General features: G+C 32.9%; 1 protein-coding gene across 1 annotated transcript; it reads right to left on the bottom strand.

Annotated features, from left to right (window-relative positions):
* Positions 1 to 16,783: 16,783 nt before the first annotated feature.
* On the bottom strand, positions 16,784 to 24,213 carry LOC139522868 (monocarboxylate transporter 13-like). The gene is made up of 5 exons (XM_071316481.1): positions 24,026 to 24,213; positions 22,099 to 22,242; positions 21,624 to 21,767; positions 18,453 to 19,280; positions 16,784 to 17,902 (listed from the first exon to the last, which is right to left on the bottom strand). Exons 1-5 carry the CDS (start codon positions 24,072 to 24,074, stop codon positions 17,664 to 17,666), a joined length of 1,404 nt encoding a protein of 467 aa, XP_071172582.1. The 5' UTR covers positions 24,075 to 24,213; the 3' UTR covers positions 16,784 to 17,663.
* Between the last annotated feature and the right edge of the window lie 1,577 nt (positions 24,214 to 25,790).

Here is a 25,790-nt window from a genome sequence, read left to right on the forward strand (position 1 = left end):
ACATTTTAAGTTAATGTGACACTAATTGGGATCAAGCAGCCACAACTGAGTTCAGATTAAAATTTGCAAAGTATATCAAAGGTGCCAACAAAAGGGTGTTGTACTTGATTGTAAATTTTGTCAAGACATCCACAAAAAAGCTGATAGTAATTACCGTATTCAGTATACATTTCCTCGAAAAAATACAAGTTAAGAAGAATATAAATATAAATTAAAAACCAATTCTTCAGAGAACAATTGAAGGTCTTTCCACCTCGATAATAAGAATAAAATTTAAAACTAGAGGCTCTAAAGAGCCTGTGTCGCTCACCTTGGTCTATGTGAATATTAAAGGAAGCAGATGGATTCATGACAAAATTGTATTTTGGTGATGGTGATGTGTTTGTACATCTTACTTTACTGAACATTCTTGCTGCTTAAAATTATCTCTATCTATAATGAACTTGGCCCATTAGTTTCAGTGGAAAATGTTAGTAAAAATTTACAAATTTTATGAAAATTGTTAAAAATTGACAATAAAGAACAATAACTCCTAAAGGGGTCAATTGACCATTTCGGTCATGTTGACTTATTTGTAAATCTTACTTTGCTGAACATTATTGTTGTTTACAGTTTATCTCTATCAATAATAATATTCAAGATAATGACCAAAAACAGCAAAATGTCCTTAAAACTAACAATTCCGGGTCAGCAACCCAACAACAGGTTGTCCAATTCATCTAAATATTTCAGAGCAGATAAATGTTGACCTGATAAACAATTTTACCCCATGTCAGATTTGCTCTAAATGCTTTGGTTTTTGAGTTATAAGCCAAAAACTGCATTTTACCCCATGTTCTATTTTTAGCCATGGCGGCCATTTTGATTGGATGGCCGGGTCACCGGACACATTTTTCAAACTACTAACCCAAAAGATGATTTTGGCCAAGTTTGGATTAATTTGGCTAAGTAGTTACAGAGGAGAAGATTTTTGTAAAAGATTACTAAGATTTACGAAAAAAGGTTAAAAATTGACTATAAAGGGCAATAACTCCTAAAGGGGTAAACTGACCATTTCAGTCATGTTGACATATTTGTAAATCTTACTTTGCTGAACATTATTGCTGTTTATAGTTTATCTCTATCTATAATAATATTCAAGATAATAACCAAAAAGAGCAAAATTTCCTTAAAACTACTAATTCAGGGCCAGAAACCTAACAACGGGTTGTCCGATTCATCTGAAAACTTCAGGGCAGATATATCTTGAACTGATAAACAATTCTACCCCATGTCAGTTTTGCTCTAAATGCTTTGGGGTTTGAGTTATAAGTCACCGGACACATTTTTTAAACTAGATACCCCAATGATGATTGTGGCCAAGTTTGGTTAAATTTGGCCCAGTAGTTTCAGAGGAGAAGATTTTTATAAAAGTTAACGACGACGACGGACGACGACGGACGCCGGACGCCAAGTGATGAGAAAAGCTCACTTGGCCTAAAAGATGTTAGAAAATGTCACTCCTTGTTGATGTAATTTGGTACCTCAAACTGATATAAAAAAGTGAGATAAATAGCTATATGCATAAGACTTAATTGTTTTATAATAGATAGATAGATAGATAGATAGATAGATAGATAGATAGATAGATAGATAGATAGATAGATAGATAGATGGATAGATGGATAGATGGATAGATGGATAGATGGATAGATGGATAGATGGATAGATAGATAGATAGATAGATAGATAGATAGATAGATAGATAGATAGATAGATAGATAGATAGATAGATAGATAGATAGATAGATAGATAGATAGATAGATAGATAGATAGATAGATAGATAGATAGATAGATAGATAGATAGATAGATAGATAGATAGATAGATAGATAGATAGATAGATAGATAGATAGATAGATAGATAGATAGATAGATAGATAGATAGATAGATAGATAGATAGATAGATAGATAGATAGATAGATAGATAGATAGATAGATAGATAGATAGATAGATAGATAGATAGATAGATAGATAGATAGATAGATAGATAGATAGATAGATAGATAGATAGATAGATAGATAGATAGATAGATAGATAGATAGATAGATAGATAGATAGATAGATAGATAGATAGATAGATAGATAGATAGATAGATAGATAGATAGATAGATAGATAGATAGATAGATAGATAGATAGATAGATAGATAGATAGATAGATAGATAGATAGATAGATAGATAGATAGATAGATAGATAGATAGATAGATAGATAGATAGATAGATAGATAGATAGATAGATAGATAGATAGATAGATAGATAGATAGATAGATAGATAGATAGATAGATAGATAGATAGATAGATAGATAGATAGATAGATAGATAGATAGATAGATAGATAGATAGATAGATAGATAGATAGATAGATAGATAGATAGATAGATAGATAGATAGATAGATAGATAGATAGATAGATAGATAGATAGATAGATAGATAGATAGATAGATAGATAGATAGATAGATAGATAGATAGATAGATAGATAGATAGATAGATCTTTTACGGTTTTAGAGATATAGCGATAACAAGAAAAAGGGGAAATGGGGAGATAACTCCTATAAGAATAAGTGTTCGGTCACACAGGGTGAGTTTTGAAATTTCCATTACTGTACAATATTATTGGCCAAAAATCCATTTGATACGTAATAAAACAAAAAAGCATCTCAGACGGCAGAAGAAAAAAATCAAAGCGCTGTAAGCACTGTAGGCAGTTAACCAAAAACCAAGGCAAACATAATTAAAAACCAATTCTTTAGAGAACAATTGAAGGTCTTTCCACCTCGATAATAAGAATGAAACGATGTTAGAAAATGTCACTCCTTGTTGATATAATTTGGTTCTTCAAATTTATATAAAAGAATAAGATTAATAGGTATATGCAGAAGACTTAATTGTTTCATTATAAACAGAAAATAATTTTTAGCAAAGGTCAAAATCTAGAACATCAAATTGACCTTTGACCTTGACCTCAATTTCAAGGTCACAGGTCAGTGATCTCAAACCAAAAGACCCCAGGTCAATCATTTGTATGGTTGTGGAGAAATACTGATTTAAAATACATAAGGGGAGAAAACTCCTATAAGGGTTAACCAAAACACTTCGACTGAATAGTTGAAGTTGCGCCTTTTTGTAAACAGTATTTTGGCAAACAAATCATATCATTAACTGTAACAGTTTCTTTTGAATAACGATAACAAGCAAAATTCAAAATTAATGACATGACCTTGACCTTTGACCTTGATCTCAATTTCAAGGTCATAGGTCAGTGAACTCAAAATAGAAGACCGGAGGTCAATCACTTGTATGGTTGTGGAGAAATACTGATGTGAAATACATAAGGGGAGAAAACTCCTATAAGGGTTAACCAAAACACTTTGACTGAAATAGATTGAAGTTGCGCCTTATTGTAAACAGTTATTTGGCAAACACATCATATCACTTACTGTCACAGTTTCTATGGAATAACGATAACAAGCAAAATTCAAAATTTAGAACATGACCTTGACCTTTGACCTTGACCTCAATTTCCTTCTAATGGACTAAGGACTTCATATCAAAAAACTGTAGACCTCTACGACTTAAAACGTAGGAATTTATCCAACAAATTACCTATCTTAAATTTTCAAAGGGCAATAACTCCTATAAGATGTCTTCCGATCACTCAAGTCAAAGTAAACTAAATCATTCTCAAGAATAGACAAACATTTTGGTGAAAACAATTTGCTAAAATCTTTTACGGTTTTAGAGATATAGCGATAACATGAAAAAGGGGATGCGGGGAGATAACTCCTAAAAGAATAAGTGTTCGGTCACACAGGGTGAGTTTTAAAACCCCCATTACTGTACAACATCATTAGCCAAAAAATCAATTCAATATGTTGTAAGACAAAAAAGCATCTCAGACGGCAGAAGAAAAAAAAAATTAAAAACCAATTGTTCAGAGAACAATTGAAGGTCTTTCCACCAGTAAATATCTATTTTGATATTAAAATATTAAAAATCAGTCTAAAATGTCAGTTCCTATGGCTTTATGATGTATAGATATGAATTTTAACCAAAGGTCATAATCTAAAACGCCAAATTTACCTATGACCTTGACCTCAATTTCAAGGTCACAAACTGAGGATCTCAAATCAAAAGACCCTAGGTCTCTAATATGTATGGTTAATAAGTAATATCACTTTACGCATAATTTTAGATGTGGTAGGGGCTAAAACTCCCATTTATTGTCTACGCACCCTTTCAACCAAAATTATTATGTTACGACATGTCGCAACTAACAATTTAGTAAGAATAATTTGTCGATATCTGATAAGGTTAATGAAAATGAGTGAAAATAAGCCAAAATCAAAATTTAGAATATGACCTTGACTTTTGACCTTGACCTAATTTTCATTTTTTTGGACCAAGGATCTCAAATCACAAGACCCTAGGTCTCTATCACTTATGGTTTTCCAGTTTAAAATACATTTCAAAATTTCAAATACAAAAGGGGAAATAACTCTCATATGGAATCTCTATACGGCTTCGGTCAAAATAAAACAGCACATCCTGAAGATGTAATGAGCAATTTGCAAAAATAAATTTGTCGGTTTCTTATACGGTTGTGAAGATTACGCGATAACAAGAAAAACAGTGTTCGGGGAGATAACTCTTATATGGGAAAGATTTTGGTTACATGGTGTCAGTTACAAAAGCGTAATAACTGTTCGATATCATATACCATATGTCTAAGCGACATCTTGCGAAACAAAAAAATTGCGGAGGAACAAAAAGTTGGCGGAAGAAAAAAAAAATAATAATTAAAAACCAATTGTTCAGAGAACAATTGAAGGTATTTCCACCAGTAAATATCTATTTTGATATTAAAATATTAAAAATCAGTCTAAAATGTCAGTTCCTATGGCTTTATGATGTATAGATATGAATTTTAACCAAAGGTCATAATCTAAAACGCCAAATTTACCTATGACCTTGACCTCAATTTCAAGGTCACAAACTGAGGATCTCAAATCAAAAGACCCTAGGTCTCTTATATGTATGGTTAATAAGTAATATCACTTTACGCATAATTTTAGATGTGGTAGGGGCTAAAACTCCCATTTATTGTCTACGCACCCTTTCAACCAAAATCATTATGTTATGACATGTCGCAACTAACAATTTAGTAAAAATAATTTGTCGATATCTGATAAGGTTAATGAAAATGAGTGAAAATAAGCCAAAATCAAAATTTAGAATATGACCTTGACCTTTGACCTTGACCTAATTTTCATTTTTTTGGACCAAGGATCTCAAATCAAAAGACCCTAGGTCTCTATCACTTATGGTTTTCCAGTTTAAAATACATTTCAAAATTTCAAATACAAAAGGGGAAATAACTCTCACATGGAATCTCTATACGGCTTCGGTCAAAATAAAACAGCACATCCTGAAGATGTAATGAGCAATTTGCAAAAATAAATTTGTCGGTTTCTTATACAGTTGTGAAGATTACGCTATAACAAGAAAAACAGTGTTCGGGGAGATAACTCTTATATGGGAAAGATTTTGGTTACGCGGAGTCAGTTACAAAAGCGTAATAACTGTTCGATATCATATACCATATTTCTAAGCGACATCTTGCGAAACAAAAAAATTGCGGTGGAACAAAAAGTTGGCGGAAGAAAAAAAATAATAATTAAAAACCAATTGTTCAGAGAACAATTGAAGGTCTTTCCACCAAAACAATGTATTTTAATATGAAAGGTGTAAAAATAGGTTTAAAATGTCATTTCAATCGTCAAATGATAGCTTATTGTACGCTGATTCCAAAAATATATGGTTTCTAAACAATATTTTTTTAGATAAGGGAGATAATTTCTTACTTCCGGTTTGAAAAACTCTATTTCCGATAATATTTGACTATTTACTTGACACTGATTCCAAAAATATCTTGTTTTTTATACTTTTATGTATTAAAGTACAATAAATAGCTACTTCCGGTTTACACGCACTTCCGGTTGTTTTTTTAAGTTTAAATGGTTTGATACCGTTTGTCAAAAAGTCTCATGACTTTATTATGTATACAGATGGGGTAAAAGCAAAGGTCAAAATCTAGAACGTCAAATTAAGCTATGACCTTGTGATCAATTTCAAGGTCATTAACCAAGAACCTCAAATCAAAAGACCATAGGTCTTAATTATGTTTAGTTAATGAGTTATATCACCATACGCGTATTTTTAAATACCAAAGGGGAGAAAACTCCCTTTCACATTCAACGTACCCTTGCAATCAAAATTTACGTGTTACGACATGTCACAACAAACGATTTAGAAAAAATAATATGTCGATATCTTAAACGTTTTTTGGAAATGAGTGGAAATGAGCCATATTCAAAAATTAGAATATGACCTTGACCTTTGACCTTGACCTTATTTTCATTTTTTTTTACCAAGGACCTCAAATCAAAAGATCCTAGGTCTCTATCAATTATGGTTTACCAGTTAGAAATGCAATTCACTTATATCAAATGAATAAGGGGAAATAACTCTCGTATAGAGCATTCATATCACTTCGGTCAAAATAGGACAAATCATGCAAAGGATATAACGAGCAATTTTGTAAAATAAATTTGTCATAATATTTTACGTTTGCGAAGGAGTTGCGCTCACAAGGAAAACAGTGTTTGGGGAGATTACTCCTACAAAGAAAAGTTTTCGGTTACGCAGGGTAAATTTCAAAAGCGCATCAATTGTTCGATATCATATACCAAATATCTTAGCGACATATTGCAAAACAAATGTTTATCGCAAGAACAAAATTAGGCGGAAGAAAAAAAAAAAATTCAGAGAACAATTGAAGGTCTTGCCATCCTTTTTGATATGAAAAGTTGTGAAACTAAGTTTAAAATGTCATTTCAATTGTCAAATGATAGCTCCTAGTAAGCTGATTCCAAAAATATATTGTTTCCATACATTTTTTTTTAAATAAGGGAGATAATTTGTTACTTCCGGTTTGAAAAATGTTACTTCCGATTATATTTAAATATTTACTTGAAACCGATTCCAAAAATATCTGGTTCTATATACTTTTATATTAATAAAGTACAAAAAATAGCTACTTCCGGTTTACAAAAGGTCACTTCCGGTTGTTTTTTTTCAAGGTTAAATGGCTTGATACCTTTTTCTAAAAGTTGTATATCTTTATCATGTATACATATAGAATAAAAGCAAAGGTCAAAATATAGAACGTCAAATTAAGCTATGACCTTGAGATCAATTTCAAGGTCATAAACCAAGGACCTCAAATCAAAAGACCATAGGTCTTAATTATATTTAGTTAATGAGTTATATCACCAAACGCGTATTTTTTAATACAAGAGGGGAGAAAACTCCCTTTCACATTCAACGTACGCTTGCAATCAAAATTTACATCTTACGACATGTAGCAACTAACAATTTAGTAAAAATAATTTGTTGATATCTTATACAGTCTTTGGATATAAGTGAAAATAAGCCAAATTCAAATATTAAAATATGACCTTGACCTTTGACCTTGACCTAATTTTCATTTTTTGGGACCAAGGACCTCAAATCAAAAGATCCTAGGTCTCTATCACTTATGGTTTATAAGATAGAAATTCATATCACTTATATCAGATGCATAAGGGGAAATAACTCTCATATGGAGCGGTCATATCGCTTCGGTCAAAATAGGACAAATCATGCGAAGGATATAACGAGCAATTTTGTAAAATAAATTTGTCATAATCTTTTACGGTTGCGAAGGAGATGCGCTAACAAGGAAAACAGTGTTTGGGGAGATAACTCCTACAAAGAAAAGTATTTGTTTACGCAGGGTAAATTTCAAAAGCGCATAAACTGTTCGATATCATATACAAAATATCTAAGCGACATATTGCGAAACAAATGTTTATCGCAAGAACAAAATTAGGCGGAAGAAAAAAAAAAAAAAATAATCAGAAGAAAAACAATAGGTCTTTCCACAGAAAAGTGGAAAGACCTAATTAAAAACCAATTGTTCAGAGAACAATTGAAGGTCTTTCCACCAAAACAATGTATTTTAATATGAAAGGTGTAAAAATAGGTTTAAAATGTCATTTCAATCGTCAAATGATAGCTTATTGTACGCTGATTCCAAAAATATATGGTTTCTAAACAATATTTTTTTAGATAAGGGAGATAATTTCTTACTTCCGGTTTGAAAAACTCTATTTCCGATAATATTTGACTATTTACTTGACACTGATTCCAAAAATATCTTGTTTTTTATACTTTTATGTAATAAAGTACAATAAATAGCTACTTCCGTTTTACACAAGGTCACTTCCGGTTGTTTTTTTAAGTTTAAATGGTTTGATACCGTTTGTCAAAAAGTCTCATGACTTTATTATGTATACAGATGGGGTAAAAGCAAAGGTCAAAATCTAGAACGTCAAATTAAGCTATGACCTTGTGATCAATTTCAAGGTCATTAACCAAGAACCTCAAATCAAAAGACCATAGTTCTTATTTATGTTTAGTTAATGAGTTATATCACCATACGCGTATTTTTAAATACCAAAGGGGAGAAAACTCCCTTTCACATTCAACGTACCCTTGCAATCAAAATTTACGTGTTACGACATGTCACAACAAACGATTTAGAAAAAATAATTTGTCGATATCTTAAACGTTTTTTGGAAATGAGTGGAAATGAGCCATATTCAAAAATTAGAATATGACCTTGACCTTTGACCTTGACCTAATTTTCATTTTTTTGGACCAAGGACCTCAAATCAAAAGATCCTAGGTCTCTATCAATTATGGTTTACCAGTTAGAAATGCAATTCACTTATATCAAATGAATAAGCGGAAATAACTCTCGTATGGAGCATTCATATCACTTCGGTCAAAATAGGACAAATCATGCAAAGGATATAACGAGCAATTTTGTAATATAAATTTGTCATAATATTTTACGTTTGCGAAGGAGTTGCGCTCACAAGGAAAACAGTGTTTGGGGAGATTACTCCTACAAAGAAAAGTTTTCGGTTACGCAGGGTAAATTTCAAAAGCGCATCAATTGTTCGATATCATATACCAAATATCTAAGCGACATATTGCAAAACAAATGTTTATCGCAAGAACAAAATTAGGCGGAAGAAAAAAAAAAATCAGAGAACAATTGAAGGTCTTTCCATCCTTTTTGATATGAAAAGTTGTGAAACTAAGTTTAAAATGTCATTTCAATTGTCAAATGATAGCTCCTAGTAAGCTGATTCCAAAAATATATTGTTTCCATACATTTTTTTTTAAATAAGGGAGATAATTTGTTACTTCCGGTTTGAAAAATGTTACTTTCGATTATATTTAAATATTTACTTGAAACCGATTCCAAAAATATCTGGTTCAATATACTTTTATATTAATAAAGTACAAAAAATAGCTACTTCCGGTTTACAAAAGGTCACTTCCGGTTGTTTTTTTTCAAGGTTAAATGGCTTGATACCTTTTTCTAAAAGTTGTATATCTTTATCATGTATACATATAGAATAAAAGCAAAGGTCAAAATATAGAACGTCAAATTAAGCTATGACCTTGAGATCAATTTCAAGGTCATAAACCAAGGACCTCAAATCAAAAGACCATAGGTCTTAATTATATTTAGTTAATGAGTTATATCACCAAACGCGTATTTTTTAATACAAGAGGGGAGAAAACTCCCTTTCACATTCAACGTACGCTTGCAATCAAAATTTACATCTTACGACATGTCGCAACTAACAATTTAGTAAAAATAATTTGTTGATATCTTATACAGTCTTTGGATATAAGTGAAAATAAGCCAAATTCAAATATTAAAATATGACCTTGACCTTTGACCTTGACCTAATTTTCATTTTTTGGGACCAAGGACCTCAAATCAAAAGATCCTAGGTCTCTATCACTTATGGTTTATAAGATAGAAATTCATATCACTTATATCAGATGCATAAGGGGAAATAACTCTCATATGGAGCGGTCATATCGCTTCGGTCAAAATAGGACAAATCATGCGAAGGATATAACGAGCAATTTTGTAAAATAAATTTGTCATAATCTTTTACGGTTGCGAAGGAGATGCGCTAACAAGGAAAACAGTGTTTGGGGAGATAACTCCTACAAAGAAAAGTATTTGTTTACGCAGGGTAAATTTCAAAAGCGCATAAACTGTTCGATATCATATACAAAATATCTAAGCGACATATTGCGAAACAAATGTTTATCGCAAGAACAAAATTAGGCGGAAGAAGAAAAAAATAATAATCAGAAGAAAAACAATAGGTCTTTCCACAGAAAAGTGGAAAGACCTAAATAATAATCAGAAGAAAACCAATAGGTCTTTCCACGGAAAAGTGGAAAGACCTAATAATCAGAAGAAAACCAATAGGTCTTTCCACGGAAAAGTGGAAAGACCTAATAATCAGAAGAAAAACAAAAGGTCTTTCCACGAAAAGTGGAAAGACCTAATTAAAAACTAATTCTTCAGAGAACAATTGAAGGTCTTTCCAACTCGATAATAAGAATGAGATTTAAAAAACGATGTTAGAAAATGTCACTCCGTGTTGATGTAATGTGGTAACTCAAACTGATATAAAAAAAAATAAGATTAATAGGTTTATGCAGAAGACTTAATTGTTTAGTAATGAACGAGAAAGAATTTTAAGCAAAGGTCAAAATTTAGAACGTCCAATTGACCTTTATCATTGACCTCAATTTTGAGGTCATTTGTCGGTGATCTCAAATCAAAAGATCCCAGGTCAATCACTTGTATGGTTACGGAGAAATACTGATTTCAAATACATAAGGGGAGAAAACTCCTATGAAGGTTAACCAAAACTCTTCGTCTTAAATAGGTTGAATTGCGCCTTATTGTAAACAGTTATTTGGCAAACACATCATATCATTTACTGAAACAGTTTCTTTTAAATAAGGATAACAGGCAAAATTCAAAATGTATAACATGACCTTGGCCTTCGACCTTGATCTCAATTTCAAGGTCATAGGTCAGTGAACTCAAATCAAAAGACCCCAGGTCGATCACTTGTATGGTTGTGGAGAAATACTGATTTCAAATACAAAAGGGGAGAAAACTCCTATAAGGGTTAACCAAAACTCTTCGACTTAAAAAGGTTGAAGTGACGCCTTTTGTAAACAGTTATTTGGCAAAGACATCATCTCATTTACTGTCACAGTTTCTTTGGAAAAACGATAACAAGCAAAATTCTAAATTGATAACATGGCCTTGACCTTTGACCTTGACCTCAATTTCCTTCAAATGGACCAAGGACTTCATATCAAAGACTGTAGGCCTCTACGAATTGTAACGTATGAATTTATCCAACAAATCGCCTATCTTAAATATTCAAAGGGAAATAACTCCCATAAGATGTCTTATAATCACTCAATTCAAAAATAACCAAATCATTCTTAAGAGTAGACGAACAATTTGGTGAAAACAGTTTGCTAAAATCTTTTACGGTTTTAGAGATATAGCGATAACAAGAAAAAGGGGACGTGGAGAGATATCTCCAATAAGAATAAGTGTTCGGTCACAAAGGGTGAGTTTTGAAATCCCCATTACTGTACAACATCATTGGCTTTTTTGTCTTACAACATATCGAATAGATTTTTTGGCCAATGATGTTGTACAGTAATGGGGGTTTCAAAACTCACCCTGTGTGACCGAACACTTATTCTTATAGGAGTTATCGCCCCGCATCCCTTTTTTCTTGTTATTGCTATATCTCTAAAATCGTAAAAGATTTTAGCAAACTGTTTTCACCAAAATTTTCGTTTATTCTTCAGAATGATTTGGTTAATTTTGACTTGAGTGATCGGAAGATATCTTATAGGAGTTATTTCCCTTTGAAAATTTAAGAGAGGCGATTTGTTGGTTAAATTCATACGTTATAAGTCGTAGAATCCTACAGTCTTTTGATATGAAGTCCTTGGTCCATTTGAAGGAAATTGAGGTCACGGTCAAAGGTCAAGGTCATGTTATAAATTTTGAATTTTGCTTGTTATCGTTATTCAAAAGAAGCTGTTACAATTTATGATATGATTTGTTTGCCGAATTACTGTTTACAAAAAGGCGCAACTTCAACCTATTTCAGTCGAAGTGTTTTGGTTAACCCTTATAGGAGTTTTCTCCCCTTATGTATTTGAAATCAGTATTTCTCCACAACCATACAAATGATTGACCTGGGGTCTTTTGATTTGAGATCACTGACCTATTACCTTGAAATTGAGGTCAAGGTCAAAGGTCAATTTGACATTCTAGATTTTGACCTTTGCTAAAAACTATTTTCTGTTCATACTAAAACAATTAAGTCTTCTGCATATACCTATTTATCTTATTTTTTTATATCAATTCGAAGAACCAAATTACATCAACAAGGAGTGACATTTTCTAACATCGTTTTTTAAATTTCATTCTTATAATCGAGGTGGAAAGACCTTCAATTGTTCTCTGAAGAATTGGGTTTTAATTTTTTTAAGATTTAAAAGAACAAACATTAAACATTCATATATAATTGTACATTTATGTTCATTTAATGAATTAATCATTAAGGCAAATAATTCATATTTTATCAAGGTTTTCGATAGCAACGTATATATCAAGTATATTTTTTTTCGTGGTCATTAGTCTTGAGTCGTCAGTGGTACAAATCGCAATGATTGTAGTTCTTCTAGTTGATCGTAATTGTTCGTATTAGTTGACTGTTAGTAGTTCAAGTTGACTTTAGTACGAGCTTGTAAAAGTATGAATGGACTTGCTTCTCTGGAAAGAAAACTGAGTTTGTGTTCTACAGTACAAAAGTTATGAGACACAAATAAGACAAATGTTTACTACTACAGGGATCAATGGTGAGGTATGACTGACCTGTCCATAGTAAATGTAAATGACTCCCACCATCACCCCAAGTCCTTGATGTCTAAGTTTGGAATAAAATGACAGGTGTTATGTCTAGCAAAGTGATATGCATATGTGACGCCTATGAGATTGACCTTGTATGTCATTCAATCTTTTTGAAATGACAAACAGGAATGAATATGGTTTAGGAGTTGGTATCTCAATCTTTTACAAGTTCTCAAAACACACACAAGAGGGTGTGGGGTGACCCTAGGGACTACCCCTATTTTTCATTTCATTTTTTATATTGTCCCATAAATGAATATATATGGTTTAGGGGTGGGGATCTCAACCATTATCAAGTTCTCAAACAGGAGGGGTGGGATGACCCACAGGGACTCCCCCTATATTTCATTTGATTTATTATATTGTCCCATAAATGAATATATATGGTTTAGGGGTGGGGATCTCGACTGTTTCAAAGTTCCCAAACAGGAGGGGTTGGGGAAACCCAGTGACTTCCCCTATACTTCATTTGATTTGTTATATTGTCCAATACATGAATATATATGGTTGAGGACTGGGGATCTCATCGGTTTCCAAGTTATCAAACAGGATTGGGTAGGGTGACCCTTAGGACTCTCCCTATATTTCATTTGATTAGTTCTTTTGTCCCATACATGAAAATATATGGTTTAATTTAAAGGTGGGGATCTCGACCGTTTCTCAGTTCTCAAACAACAGGAGGGGTGGGGTGACCACAGGGACGCACCTATAATTTATTTGATTTGTTATATTGTCCAATAAATGAATATATATGGTTTAGGGGTGGGGATCTCGACTGTTTCCAAGTTCTCAAACAGGAGGGTGCAGTGACCCTAGGGACTCCCCCGATATTTCATTTGATTTATTATATTGTCCCATAAATGAATATATATGGTTTAGGGGTGGGGATCTCGACTGTTTCAAAGTTCCCAAACAGGAGGGGTGGGTTGACCCCAGGGATTCCCCCTGTATTTCATTTGATTGGTTATATTGTCCCATACATGAATAAATATGGTTGAGGGGTGGGGATCTCGACTTTTCCAAGTTCTAAAGTAGGAAGTGGTGGGTGACCCTAGGGACTTCACCTATATTTCATTTGATTAGTTATATAGTCCCATACCTGAATGTATATGATTGAGAAGTGGGGATCTCATCCGTTTCAAAGTTATCAAACAGGAGCTGGAGGGGGTAGAGTGCCCCAAAGGACTCCACGTACATATCATATGATTTGCTTACATTCAGGTATCATATAATCTAGTTGCACTATATGTGTAAAATAAGAAACTTTCAGCTATTTTAACTGACCCATCAAAATTGAAAAAAAAAATACCCATTGAAATTGCAGTAAAATGTTTACACTTTAAAAGCATCTAACTTTCTTTACCAATATTTATTACTGATTAAGAAAATTTATACTGTCACCAGGACCATATATATTGTTAGATATACTGTTCCCAGCTGTCACAAAGACTCACAAGGTATTGGATTTTGACATTAAAATTTGTCAAAAAGTAATAGTTGAGTTTCAGTACAAAATATTTTCTGCTTTTTCATTCTTTTACATATATCTTTTGGTTTTCAATTCTAGTGTTTATATTTAGTTATCATGCAAAGATGTATTTTGTCATCTGTCTGATTTTTTTAAAAGTTGATCGGCAAAACCCGGAGTTACCCATATCCTCTTCCGGAATCGGATCCGATATTGTAATTTTCTTCTCATGTCAGCCATTTTGTTTTCAATGTTGTTTTTGTCAGTCACGATTTTACTCGAATTTACACATTATTTGTCGGCGATTTTCTGTATAAAGCTAGCGGTTGAACAAAATAAACATCGCTGTCATGAATAATAATGCTAAAAACAAGTTTTGAGATCGTTTATTAGGAGACTTTGGTTAAAAGGTTTGCAAAGTTATTTTTTTATTTCCTCTCAAGTCGGGCATGTCGAGCGTAGCTAGTAAATAACCAAGTCGAATGTCCGACTGCAAAAGTGGAAGGTCGCAGACCTCGGACAACCGCTAATTTGAACCCCTGCCTTCAAATTGAAAAGATACAATAATTTCGTCTTACAATTTAAAATTACCGCCAACAGCATGAACAGTGGAAATTATCTTAAGACTACTGACGTAGTTGACTACGTATTGATGACAAACAATATTCCTACGACTTTTGCCATTTGGGAAATATAAGCTACTTGTCTTTAAAGATTTTCGGCGATTAAACATTTCATACATTTGTTCTTTGAAAGCTTAGCCAAAATCTCAGGGGATAATAAACTACATAAAGATTTCCAATGTGCCCTACTTCCTATGTGCAACTTCAAAACTTTTGGATAATTCGACGATCATTTAAGGTTTTTCTGGTCATATTTTTTGTAATCAAGAATTAAAAGTATGACAAAACTGTCAAATAAGTTATGAATAACATAACATCCAGCTAGATAATAACAATGGCACATATCTCAGCATTTATTGGGTAGAACACAAATCTAGGGTGCTCGCATAAGGCAGCTTAACTGCCTAAAAATAATCAGAAGAAAAACAAAAGGTCTTTCCACGAAAAGTGGAAAGACCTAAATATAATTCTATGAACATCACAATGAAGAGCAAATCTGAGGACCTACCTTACTTGTATTGGATACCTAGGCTCCACAAAATTCCGAAGAAAGTTTGGTATTTATATCTTTTTATATCGTAAGGGGGAACATTGCGATGCAGTGTAGAAATCTTGCGTGTACTTAACAAAAGCAAACTTATATATATTGTTTGTTTTATAGTGATTAAGATAATAACACAATGTTGACTGCTCTATCCCTATTTGGGAGAGATCCGTTTGCGCCAAAAATGCGTCCTTTTGCGCCACAACTTTTTTCTCCAATGCCACGTTTAAGCCACATGTTTTAAAATTACATGGTATCATTTGCGCCAAAAATTAAACATACGATTGCGCCAATTAGAAGAAAATGACTTCCCTACTCCTTTATCCGGAAGTTGGAACCGGCAGTTTACACGGCAAATGTTTCCTTTTCTAAAACATATCGTCTTCTTACTTCTGCTGCATAGGTACTCTCCAATCTATATAATGTATGTAGTAGCTTGTAACTTCACTTTAAAGTCCATACGCATGGTGGGGTCAATTAAAGCACTGATTCATCGACATATATGTGGCTAAAACATAATCAGCAAAAGCTTTCATACATTTAAATTAATTTATTTAGACATTAACGTGCTCATCCTCATGGTTAAAATACCTCCGAACAAATGATACCTTTTAAGCCAAAAATAAGAATATATGTATATTAATCATTAATATTTATGATAGATATGTGTACAGGTAAATTGGCGCTAATGAGTTCCGAATATTGGCGCAATTGATACATTTGGAAAACAAAATTTGGCGCAAATGATACCCCCGAAAAACAGTAATTGGCGCAAAAGGACTGCTGCCAAATTATAAGTGTAAAACCATTCAAACGGGAAAACCAACGGTCTAATCTATATAAAAAAAAACTAAATTGCATTAAAAACATAAAAGGTAAAAATGTCAAAATAGAGGGCAGCAGTCCTTTTGCGCCAATTACTGTTTACTGGGGCCCTTTATAGCTTGTTGTTCGGTGTGAGCCAAGGCTCTGTGTTGAAGGCCGTACATTGACCTATAATGGTTTACTTTTATCAATTGTTATTTGGAGGGAGAGTTGTCTCATTGGCACTCATACCACATCTTCCTATATCTAGTATATATTTGTTTGGTTTTTATGGTGAATAACACAAGGTTGACCGCTGTACTCCTATTTTGACATTTTTATCTATTATGTCTTTTTGTTTTGTTCACACATTGTTGTCAATGTAATGGAATTTTATGCAACTGTCATACAAGTGAGGGGTTTAGCTAGCTATAAAACCAGGTTTAATCCACATTTTTCTACTTAAGAAACTGCCTGTACTAAGTCTGGAATATGACAGTTGTTTTCCATTCGTTTGAAGTTGTTTGAGCTTTTGACTTTGCGATTTTATAAGGGACTATGAATTTTTCTTTGCATCCGGTACTTTTGTTATTTTGAATAGAACCAACACTGTAAAAATATCTTTTTTTCTTATTTACACAAGTAGTTCTTATCCAACTAATTTTGAAAAAACTTTACATTTGTTAACCCCAACGACGACGACGACGTCATTGTCGTTGAAAAGCCTGGCATGTCTCACCTTCGATGACTTTCGCTTTCGTTGCAGGTGAGACAATGACACATTCATTTACTTGGTTGCTCAGAATATATGCTGTTACCCTTTTGTTGAGTTCTCAATTTCAGTCACATTACCAGGAGTTATCATTCGCTTCAATGGTCTCTTACATGAACTTTAGATTTATTTTGTGTTGGTTCATTTAACTTTCATGTTGTCTGGATAGCTTACTGTAGAAATACTGGTTACACGACGGGGTACGGATATGATGCCCCTTTTTATTATTAAAACAAAACCTATGGATGATGAAAGCCCAGCTGGTGGTGTCAGAATAGATTTTTAAACATCTTTTATGATTTTAACGCTTCGTGTTAGTTTTTAGTTTGTAACTCGGATATGTATTGTCTTGATAGATATATGACTTTTGAAAACCGGTATACTACTGTTGCTTTTATATAGCAAATTAAAGCTCACAATGACCATTGAAACTACACATATAATGCATAAGATTTAACATCTAGGAAGTATCATCCCCCATGAGACTTGTTTCTACATCATCAGAGTGTATGTTATTAGTGTTATTCTGATTGTTTGTTGTGACGTCAGTAGTATTGTCTGTTCTGACTGTCATTTCTTCGCTCTGTGGTGCCTTTACTAACTTCTGCTCTAGCAACACACAAAGTGATGATGCTATAAAAAGTCCACCAACTGTATAAAATGAAGCTTTCCAGTTACCGGTATAATCTTCTAACCATCCTGAAAATAACAAAATATGATAACTACAAATAATATCGGCGAAATTTGAATTAAACAATACTATATAGAATAGAATTGTTATATAATTGTGACTTTTTGATTATAGAAGTTGTTGTATATACGGCAGGTAAGCAACACAGGATCTTTTCGGAACACGCATTTGCATGTCAGTTCAATGAAGAGCTAATACGAAAAGAGGCGACTGTCTGATTTATATCAGCTAAGTGTATGTTATTCAATTATAATTTAATTTTGGATGTAACTCGTCTTCTGATTAGCTGACAGTGTTTTGTCTATCAGCTCTTAAACAAAATTTTGTCATGTGCCCGTGGCGTCATCAACGTTTTTTTAAGCGATTTACTCCGGTTAACAATGGATTTTGAAATTAAATTATAAGGAATAACTGTAAACAAATGGTTCTGGCTGTTGGAAATAACATTATGTGGTTTATTCAGTGTGCATTTGTGTATTTTATTTCATCATAGACAGAAACAAAATATTACAGTCGTTCCGTAAATAAAGACTAAGAATGCATTGTAAAAACACTCACCCAAAGAAGGATGGCCTATAAGACACGCAGTATTGGTAAAGAAACTAGATAATGGGAATGCTGTCGGCAACATTTTCAATCCCAATGATGTCACAATAAGTAACGGTTGTAATGAATGTAAAATTCCGGGAAATATCCCCACAGTCACTGCATAAGTAATGTTAATAGCCATGCTTTTGAAAAATGTCAATACTATAGCACATATTCCGCCCATAAACATTGTCACGATGAACACAGTTTGTACACTGAACCATTGCAAATCAATAAAAGTTCCTGAAAAAAGTCTAACAACAAATTCCGTAGCACCAATAACTGTTAAAACAATTACAACGTCATCTTTGCTAAACTGCTGACTTTGTATGTGTGGCGGAAGAATGAGAAAGTTTGATGAGTATCCAACTAATGCAAATGACATGGCGAAACAATACAGTACAAATGACTTATTTCTTAGAGCAACGGAATATGACTTAAACATATCAATGATTTTGTTTTTCACAAAAGTCAGGTTGCTCTTTTTACTCTTGTAATTTGCATCAGATAACAGTTTTGTACTATCAGGACTGTTTGTTTTAGTAGTTCTACGTATGAAGCAACTAGGTTGCCTGAAGAAACTTCCACCAACACAAATGTTGAGTAACAAACCACCAAGAATTAACATAGCACCATGTATTCCATAATGATCAATCAACTTCCGGTACAGAAAAGGATATGTTAAACTTGACAATCCCATCGAAGCTGTGAGGAATCCATTAGCAAATGCTCTTTTCTTTTCGAAATAAAAGTTTATAATCGTAACTGTAGGTGGTGCAGATAATCCAAATCCTATACCTGCCAAAAATCAAAACAGAAATTTATATGCGATAAAGTGCAAAGTTAACTCTACTTTGTATTTAATTTAGAACCTGAAGAAGAAATCCTTGGTCAGTTGGTATAATAAAATCAAAGTGTAATCAAACAAAAGTTTACATGGTAAAAATTATAATTTGAAAGTTCCTGATAAATATCAGATTAATCCCGACTCAGAAGATGAGAAATATACTACGAAAATTTTCATTGACGTCGTTAACTCACGGGGGTGGGGGGGGGGGGGTGGTAACTTCCTATTATTGGGTATACGGGGATGTGCCAAAAATATGGGTCATAATTTTGCGAGATTTTATATAAAAATTACCCTCCTTTTTAATGACATCCTATATTAAAATGTATTTACGTTTGATAACTGTATATTGATTTGGGGTATGATCTACATATCATGTATAAATATTCTATTGAGAATCTTACATTATTAATGGTCAATTATTATATTAAATTAAATCAATTCATTTGAAAGTTCACCTTTCAAACAAAGTGCTTTCAAATAAGTTCCCAAATGAACCCCGGTGAGTTATTGCTTATATAAGCCTGGGTCATATTTTAAATATTGTATATAAGTATAGGTCATTCTTTCTTAAATATTTATATAACTATAGGTACTGAATTTCAGTGAATGTTATATTAAAATGGGTTCGTTTTTTGAGGCAAAAATGGAAAGCCCCTACCAAAAAAATATTCGAAATTAAGATGTGCAATTAAAATGTAACGAAAATATAAAACGAACAACCATTTTTTTTTTACCAATATTGCTTAACGGGTATAACACGCAAGTCATAGTTAGTCAAAGTGAGTTTTTTTGCTTCTTATGCAGTCACACAACAGATATGCCAGGAAATATTTTACATCTTATCACTTAAAAAAAAAAGAAATTAAGCGTTTTATTCCAGGCATACAAATATAGCCCAAACTTTGCAAATCTTCAAAATAAATAAAAGAAGAATGTGTCTGAGGAAACGGATGCCTTAGTTCAATATTTGCAATTTTTAAGCGTTAAAAAGGCTCCTTAGTTCGAACTCTGTCTGCTAGTTTTTGTTGTTTTTTGTTGTTGTTTTTTTTAAAGACATATTAACGTTTTTTTCCTAAATATTTCCTGTATACAATCACCTTACCTTAATCGTCCAGGAACAGGCTAAGGGTCCCTAGATATAGGAAGATGTGGTGTGAGTGCCAATGAGACAACTCTCCATACAAATAACAATTTAAAAAGTAAACCATTATAGGTTAAAGTACGGCCTTCAACACGGAGCCTTAGCTCACACCGAACAACAAGCTATAAAGGGCCCCAAAATTACTAGTGTAAAACCATTCAAACGGGAAAACCAACGGTCTAATCTATATAAACAAAACGAGAAACGAGAAACACGTATATATTACATAAACAAACGACAACTACTGTACATCAGATTCCTGACTTAGGACAGGTGCAAACATTTGCAGCGGCCCGTTTTTTTTAGCATGGTGAATGATTTAATAAAATGTTGATGAGGAATACTTAATAAACTCATCATAGATACCAAGACCAAAATTAGAGTGCGGAAACAATAATAAAATGGACGGAAAGACGGAAAGACGGACGGACGGAAAAACGAACAGACGGACGGGTGGACGGTCAAAGGTATCATCAAATTACCCCGTTGCATACAGTGGGGTACACAAAGGCAATGGTGGTGTATATCAAAGAATAGAGACTCTGGCATTCATCTAGCTCTCGTAAATTGTAACATAGGAAGCAGTAGTAATAAAGCGATGACTGGCAAACTATAGTAAATGTGATTTTAATATATGGTATGGATTCAGTTTCATTTTCAAGGAATTACACAGTATAAAGTATACTTGTAAAGTACATACTAACAAATTAATAAATAAAAAAAAACCCATGAAAATACCAGTTCTGATTATGTATTGTATGTTTTTGTTATCGTGACAGCTGTTATTGTAAATATAAAATATATTTAAGTTTCATCTTCTAAAAGGAGTATACTGATAATATTTGTACTTTTAACCTTGTCAGACACAAAAAGTAGGTCATAAAAATAACCATAACAAATCTTATATATATATATTTATACCTAGTAAGCAGCTATACGTGAGATACAGCATTTCTATATCTTGAGTAAAAGAGCTGGTTACCATGCCAATAGATGCTATCAATCCACCAATCATAGTACACCATTTGAATGAAAAGTGAACGCTCAATAATCCTGATACTGGCCCTGTGAAATAGTTATGAAGGAACAATCAAGTTAATACAAAGCCAATAAAAATGAACAGAAAATGAAGCAGAGATAATTTGTATACCTAGTAAGCAGCTATACGTGAGATACAGCATTTCTATATCTTGAGTAAAAGAGCTGGTTACCATGCCAATAGATGCTATCAATCCACCAATCATAGTACACCATTTGAATGAAAAGTGAACGCTCAATAATCCTGATACTGGCCCTGTGAAATAGTTATGAAGGAACAATCAAGTTAATACAAAGCCAATAAAAATGAACAGAAAATGAAGCAGAGATAATTTGTATATCTATAAGTATTCGTTGCCTTCTTTAGCGAAGATGTGGGAATAATACAAACAATTTGCAAAAAAATAAGTAAACAATTACTGTTAGTTGAATTTGTGAATTTGTACTGGTCTTTTTCCGCCCAAAAGATATCATGAATTGTGAAATCGCATAGGACAAAACATCTTCCAAAACTTTTACTGATTTTCTGACCATTGTAAAATCCCTGCGGACTCACAAACATCTGAATGATGATTTTTAATACTTACCGGTTATGGCCATTACAAAAAACATTATACTGCCTAGGAACGCTGTATTACCCGCTCCATTGTCGTAGGTTTGGAGAAGTTCCGAATATAATATCCCGAAGGTTCGTATAGTTCCAGATACCAAAGTATAGTTTAGAAATGAAGCTACAAGATAAAAGAAAAAAACAACTATTATCAGTATTTCCAGTATTTAAAAAAGCAAGTTGTCCTGTAAAAATGTCTTACGATGAGACTTTTTAAGAATAGGGAACTGCCAATCTCCCTTTAAATTTGTTTCACTCAAATGTTTAAAATATAAAAGATGATAAATGCTATTAAGAATAATAAAGTCTGTATGATATTGGAAATCATGCCATTTCTTTTTTTTTTCTTTTTTTCTTTTTTATGTTAAATCAGTATTCAACACTTTTACATATTTCCCCCAAAAAAATGTTATCTAGGGCTAATTAGGAATATGACAGTTCTTGTCCATTCGTTTTTGATGTGTTTTGTCATTTTATTTTGCCATGTGATTATTGGGAAGGACTTTCCGATTTGATTTTACTTTATGCTATTGAATGCATGTTGATACAAAATTGCAAATGTTAAATGTTTGTAAAACAATTTGTCTTTTAATTTTAATTTTTAATTTTAATTTTTTTCTAAAGAATTTCGACAATATAGATGAAATAAGTTATATCAGAAATACACATTTCTCGTCTTCATTTCTCATTTCAATATATGTTGTGTTGAAACACTATTGGTTCAGGTAAGGGTGAAGGTTGGTACCTATTTAAACTCGCTGCATTTGTTTGCACTTTTCCTATATCAGGAACTTGATGTTCAGTGGTTGTCGTTTGTTGATGTGGTTCATAAGTGTGTCTCGTTTCTCGATTTGTATATAGGCAAGACCGTTGGTTTTCCTGTTTGAATGGTTTTACATTAGTCATTTCTTGGGCCCTTTATCGCTTTCTGTTCGGTGTGAGCCAAGGCTCCGTGTTGAAGACAATACTTGACCTATTAGTATAATGGTTTACTTTTATAAATTGTGACTTGGATGGAGAGCTGTCTCACAGGCACTCATATCACATCTTCTTATATTTATATAACTTGACTTCCAACATAATTTATGCTTTGGTTAAATTTTCCTTCTCATACATGTATATGATTTGGAGAAAATCACAGTCTGATGTACTATGTGGATTTTGTTTTTCTTTTCGGTAATTCTTCTACTTCTAAATACTGCCCACATCCAAAGTTTTCAATATTCTTGCAAATTGCGAATGATTTTAAAAACTGGCTTATGAAACACAATTGTTGTTTTGGTTATTACTAATAAGTTTCGTTGGGCACTTGATACCTCTTTCTGCGTAGTCTTATGAGTCTAGCCCTCATCAGCTATTTGTTTACTTTTTCTAAGTGTTATATGTCAATGGTTTGGGAGAAGGTCGTGTGCTAACACACATGTTTAACCCTGCAGTATTCTACATGGGCTTGTAAGGAGCCTGTAATCCAAAGGTTGTTGATTGCTGTGTACTATAATTGCCTTTCTTTTTCGGTTTTTGCATAAACTATGTATCCCGGTCAATGGTTTGTTTCTTTTATAATTGTTTTATCTTTTGCCATATCTTTCATGTTTTTAATATATGTGGTATTTGTTTTGTACGTTTATGACGTGTGTCGTGTGGTTATCAAGTTGACATTCACATCATGACATGTGACATTGTTTGCATTGATCTTTAGTGGATTGTTGTACCATTGGCAATTATACCCAATCTCCTATATGCATTTCGTTCCTTATAAATATAAAATACTTGTGACTGGACAAAAGCTAACAACATCATATCAATCAATCTTTATAACATGTATAACTCGTTTTGGCTTCAACATGTTCAACAGTGTTCAATATAATAATAAAAATACTACCATATGTCTAATATGTACTCACCACATAATATAATCCATGAAAAGCCCTTGTCTGTATCTTGTACTGACATTATCTGTAGTCAGTAAGCAAGTGGTTGATATTCTTGATAAAACTAAAACTAATACTTTCAGTCGCCTCTTCGTTTACATTTTCATCGTCCTAGAATTTAACCCTGTGATTCCAATAACATGTCTTCAGAACACACAATTATTTCAAGTATTGATTCATCACAAAACACGCATACACAACAAAAGAGAAAAAAAAACTTACTAAACGTTAATATAACTACCTCTGGTAATCATGCAAACACATATTATACTAAAATGTAACTAAATCATTTAATCTCATAATGATTGTAAAGTGTACGAAAATGCTATAAATAAATGTTATATTACCGTGACGCTTCAAACGAATCAAAGTTCATTTTGTTGTAATTCTTTTCATATTTAAATATTTATTAACTAGATATGACAGATATAAAACTTTGAACAATAAAACGAAATGAAAGGTAAACATTACTGTACACTAGCTCCTTTGTTAAACAATAGTTTGTTTGTAACCCTACTATTTTGTAATATAATCACGGATTCTAAGAAACCGTTCATACTTGAACATTTAGATTTCAAGAGTATAACACTGTTAACAGAATCTTTACCAACATTCATACATTTAATGCAAACTTTTGTTTAATGAACTTGAATATTGGTATCACATGTGCTTTGTTATATTCCTATTTTTGGGTCTTCTGGTTATCGGGACTGCCTCACACAATTTATACTATTATGTCAGAAAACGTGGAACATGTTTTAGCTATTATCATGACGTTGAGTTGTCGTCTGCCAATGCAGTAGCATGGAGAAGAAAAAATTGATTTGAAGAACAGTTTATTCGTCTCTCGTTACTTAAATTGTGCTTACCATAGTCCCCCAGCCAAGTACACGATATGGTGGAGGACCCGGGCATAGTCCCCCAGCCAAGTACACGATAGCATACCCTTCCTGACTTAATTTTACCACTAATGATTGGTTTGCTTCATGTTGCTCAGTTTGCATTCTTTTACATTTAGTTTATAGAATGTCGATCGTCTTTTTTTATTTGCTCTGATCGTCTCTCTCTCTCTCTCTCTCTCTCTCTCTCTCTCTCTCTCTCTCTCTCTCTCTCTCTCTCTCTCTCTCTCTCTCTCTCTCTCGCCTTATCAGTTTTGATTCCCCCTTTGCTATCCCGACTCTTTTTATTAATATCTGATCTCGTATATTTAAATATGTTATTTGACCATTTTAGCATTAAGCATTCGATGCGAGTTTCTATGTTAGCTCTTTTCAAGCGATCAGCATAAAAAAACTTTAAAGTGAAACATGTAAAAGAGGGACGAAAGATACCAGAGGGACAGTCAAACTCTTAAATCGAAAATAAACTGACAACGCCATGGCTAAAAATGACAAGGACAAGCAGACAAACAATAGTACACATGACACAACATAGAAAACTAAAGAATTAACAACACGAACCCCCACCAAAAACTAGGGGTGATCTCAGGTGCTCTGGAAGGTAAGCAGATCCTGCTCCACATGTGGCACCCGTCGTGTTGCTTATGTGATAAAAAAAAAATCCGGTAAATAGTCTAATTCGGTAGGTCACATTTATGAACGGGAAGGGGGTTGTAGTTACGACGCACAAGGAGTAATAGAACTAGAGGCTCTCAAGAACCTGTGTCACTCACCTGTATTTACTGATGCTTTAGAAACCATGTAAAATAAGGTTATAAAAATCATAATTAATAGTATTA

This window comes from Mytilus edulis, chromosome 5 (assembly GCF_963676685.1).
Source record: "Mytilus edulis chromosome 5, xbMytEdul2.2, whole genome shotgun sequence".
NCBI classification, from domain to species: domain Eukaryota; kingdom Metazoa; phylum Mollusca; class Bivalvia; order Mytilida; family Mytilidae; genus Mytilus; species Mytilus edulis.

What these genes read in the sequence shown, in the direction of transcription:
- LOC139522868 (XM_071316481.1), bottom strand. Translation starts at nt 24,074, where the DNA reads ATGTCAGTACAAGATACAGACAAGGGCTTTTCATGGATTATATTATGT. An exon ending in TTCATGGATTATATTATGTG is followed by an intron (nt 22,243 to 24,025) that starts GTGAGTACATAT and finishes TTTATCTTGTAG; the next exon opens with CTTCATTTCTAAACTATACT. An exon ending in CACGTATAGCTGCTTACTAG is followed by an intron (nt 19,281 to 21,623) that starts GTATACAAATTA and finishes GATTTTTGGCAG; the next exon opens with GTATAGGATTTGGATTATCT.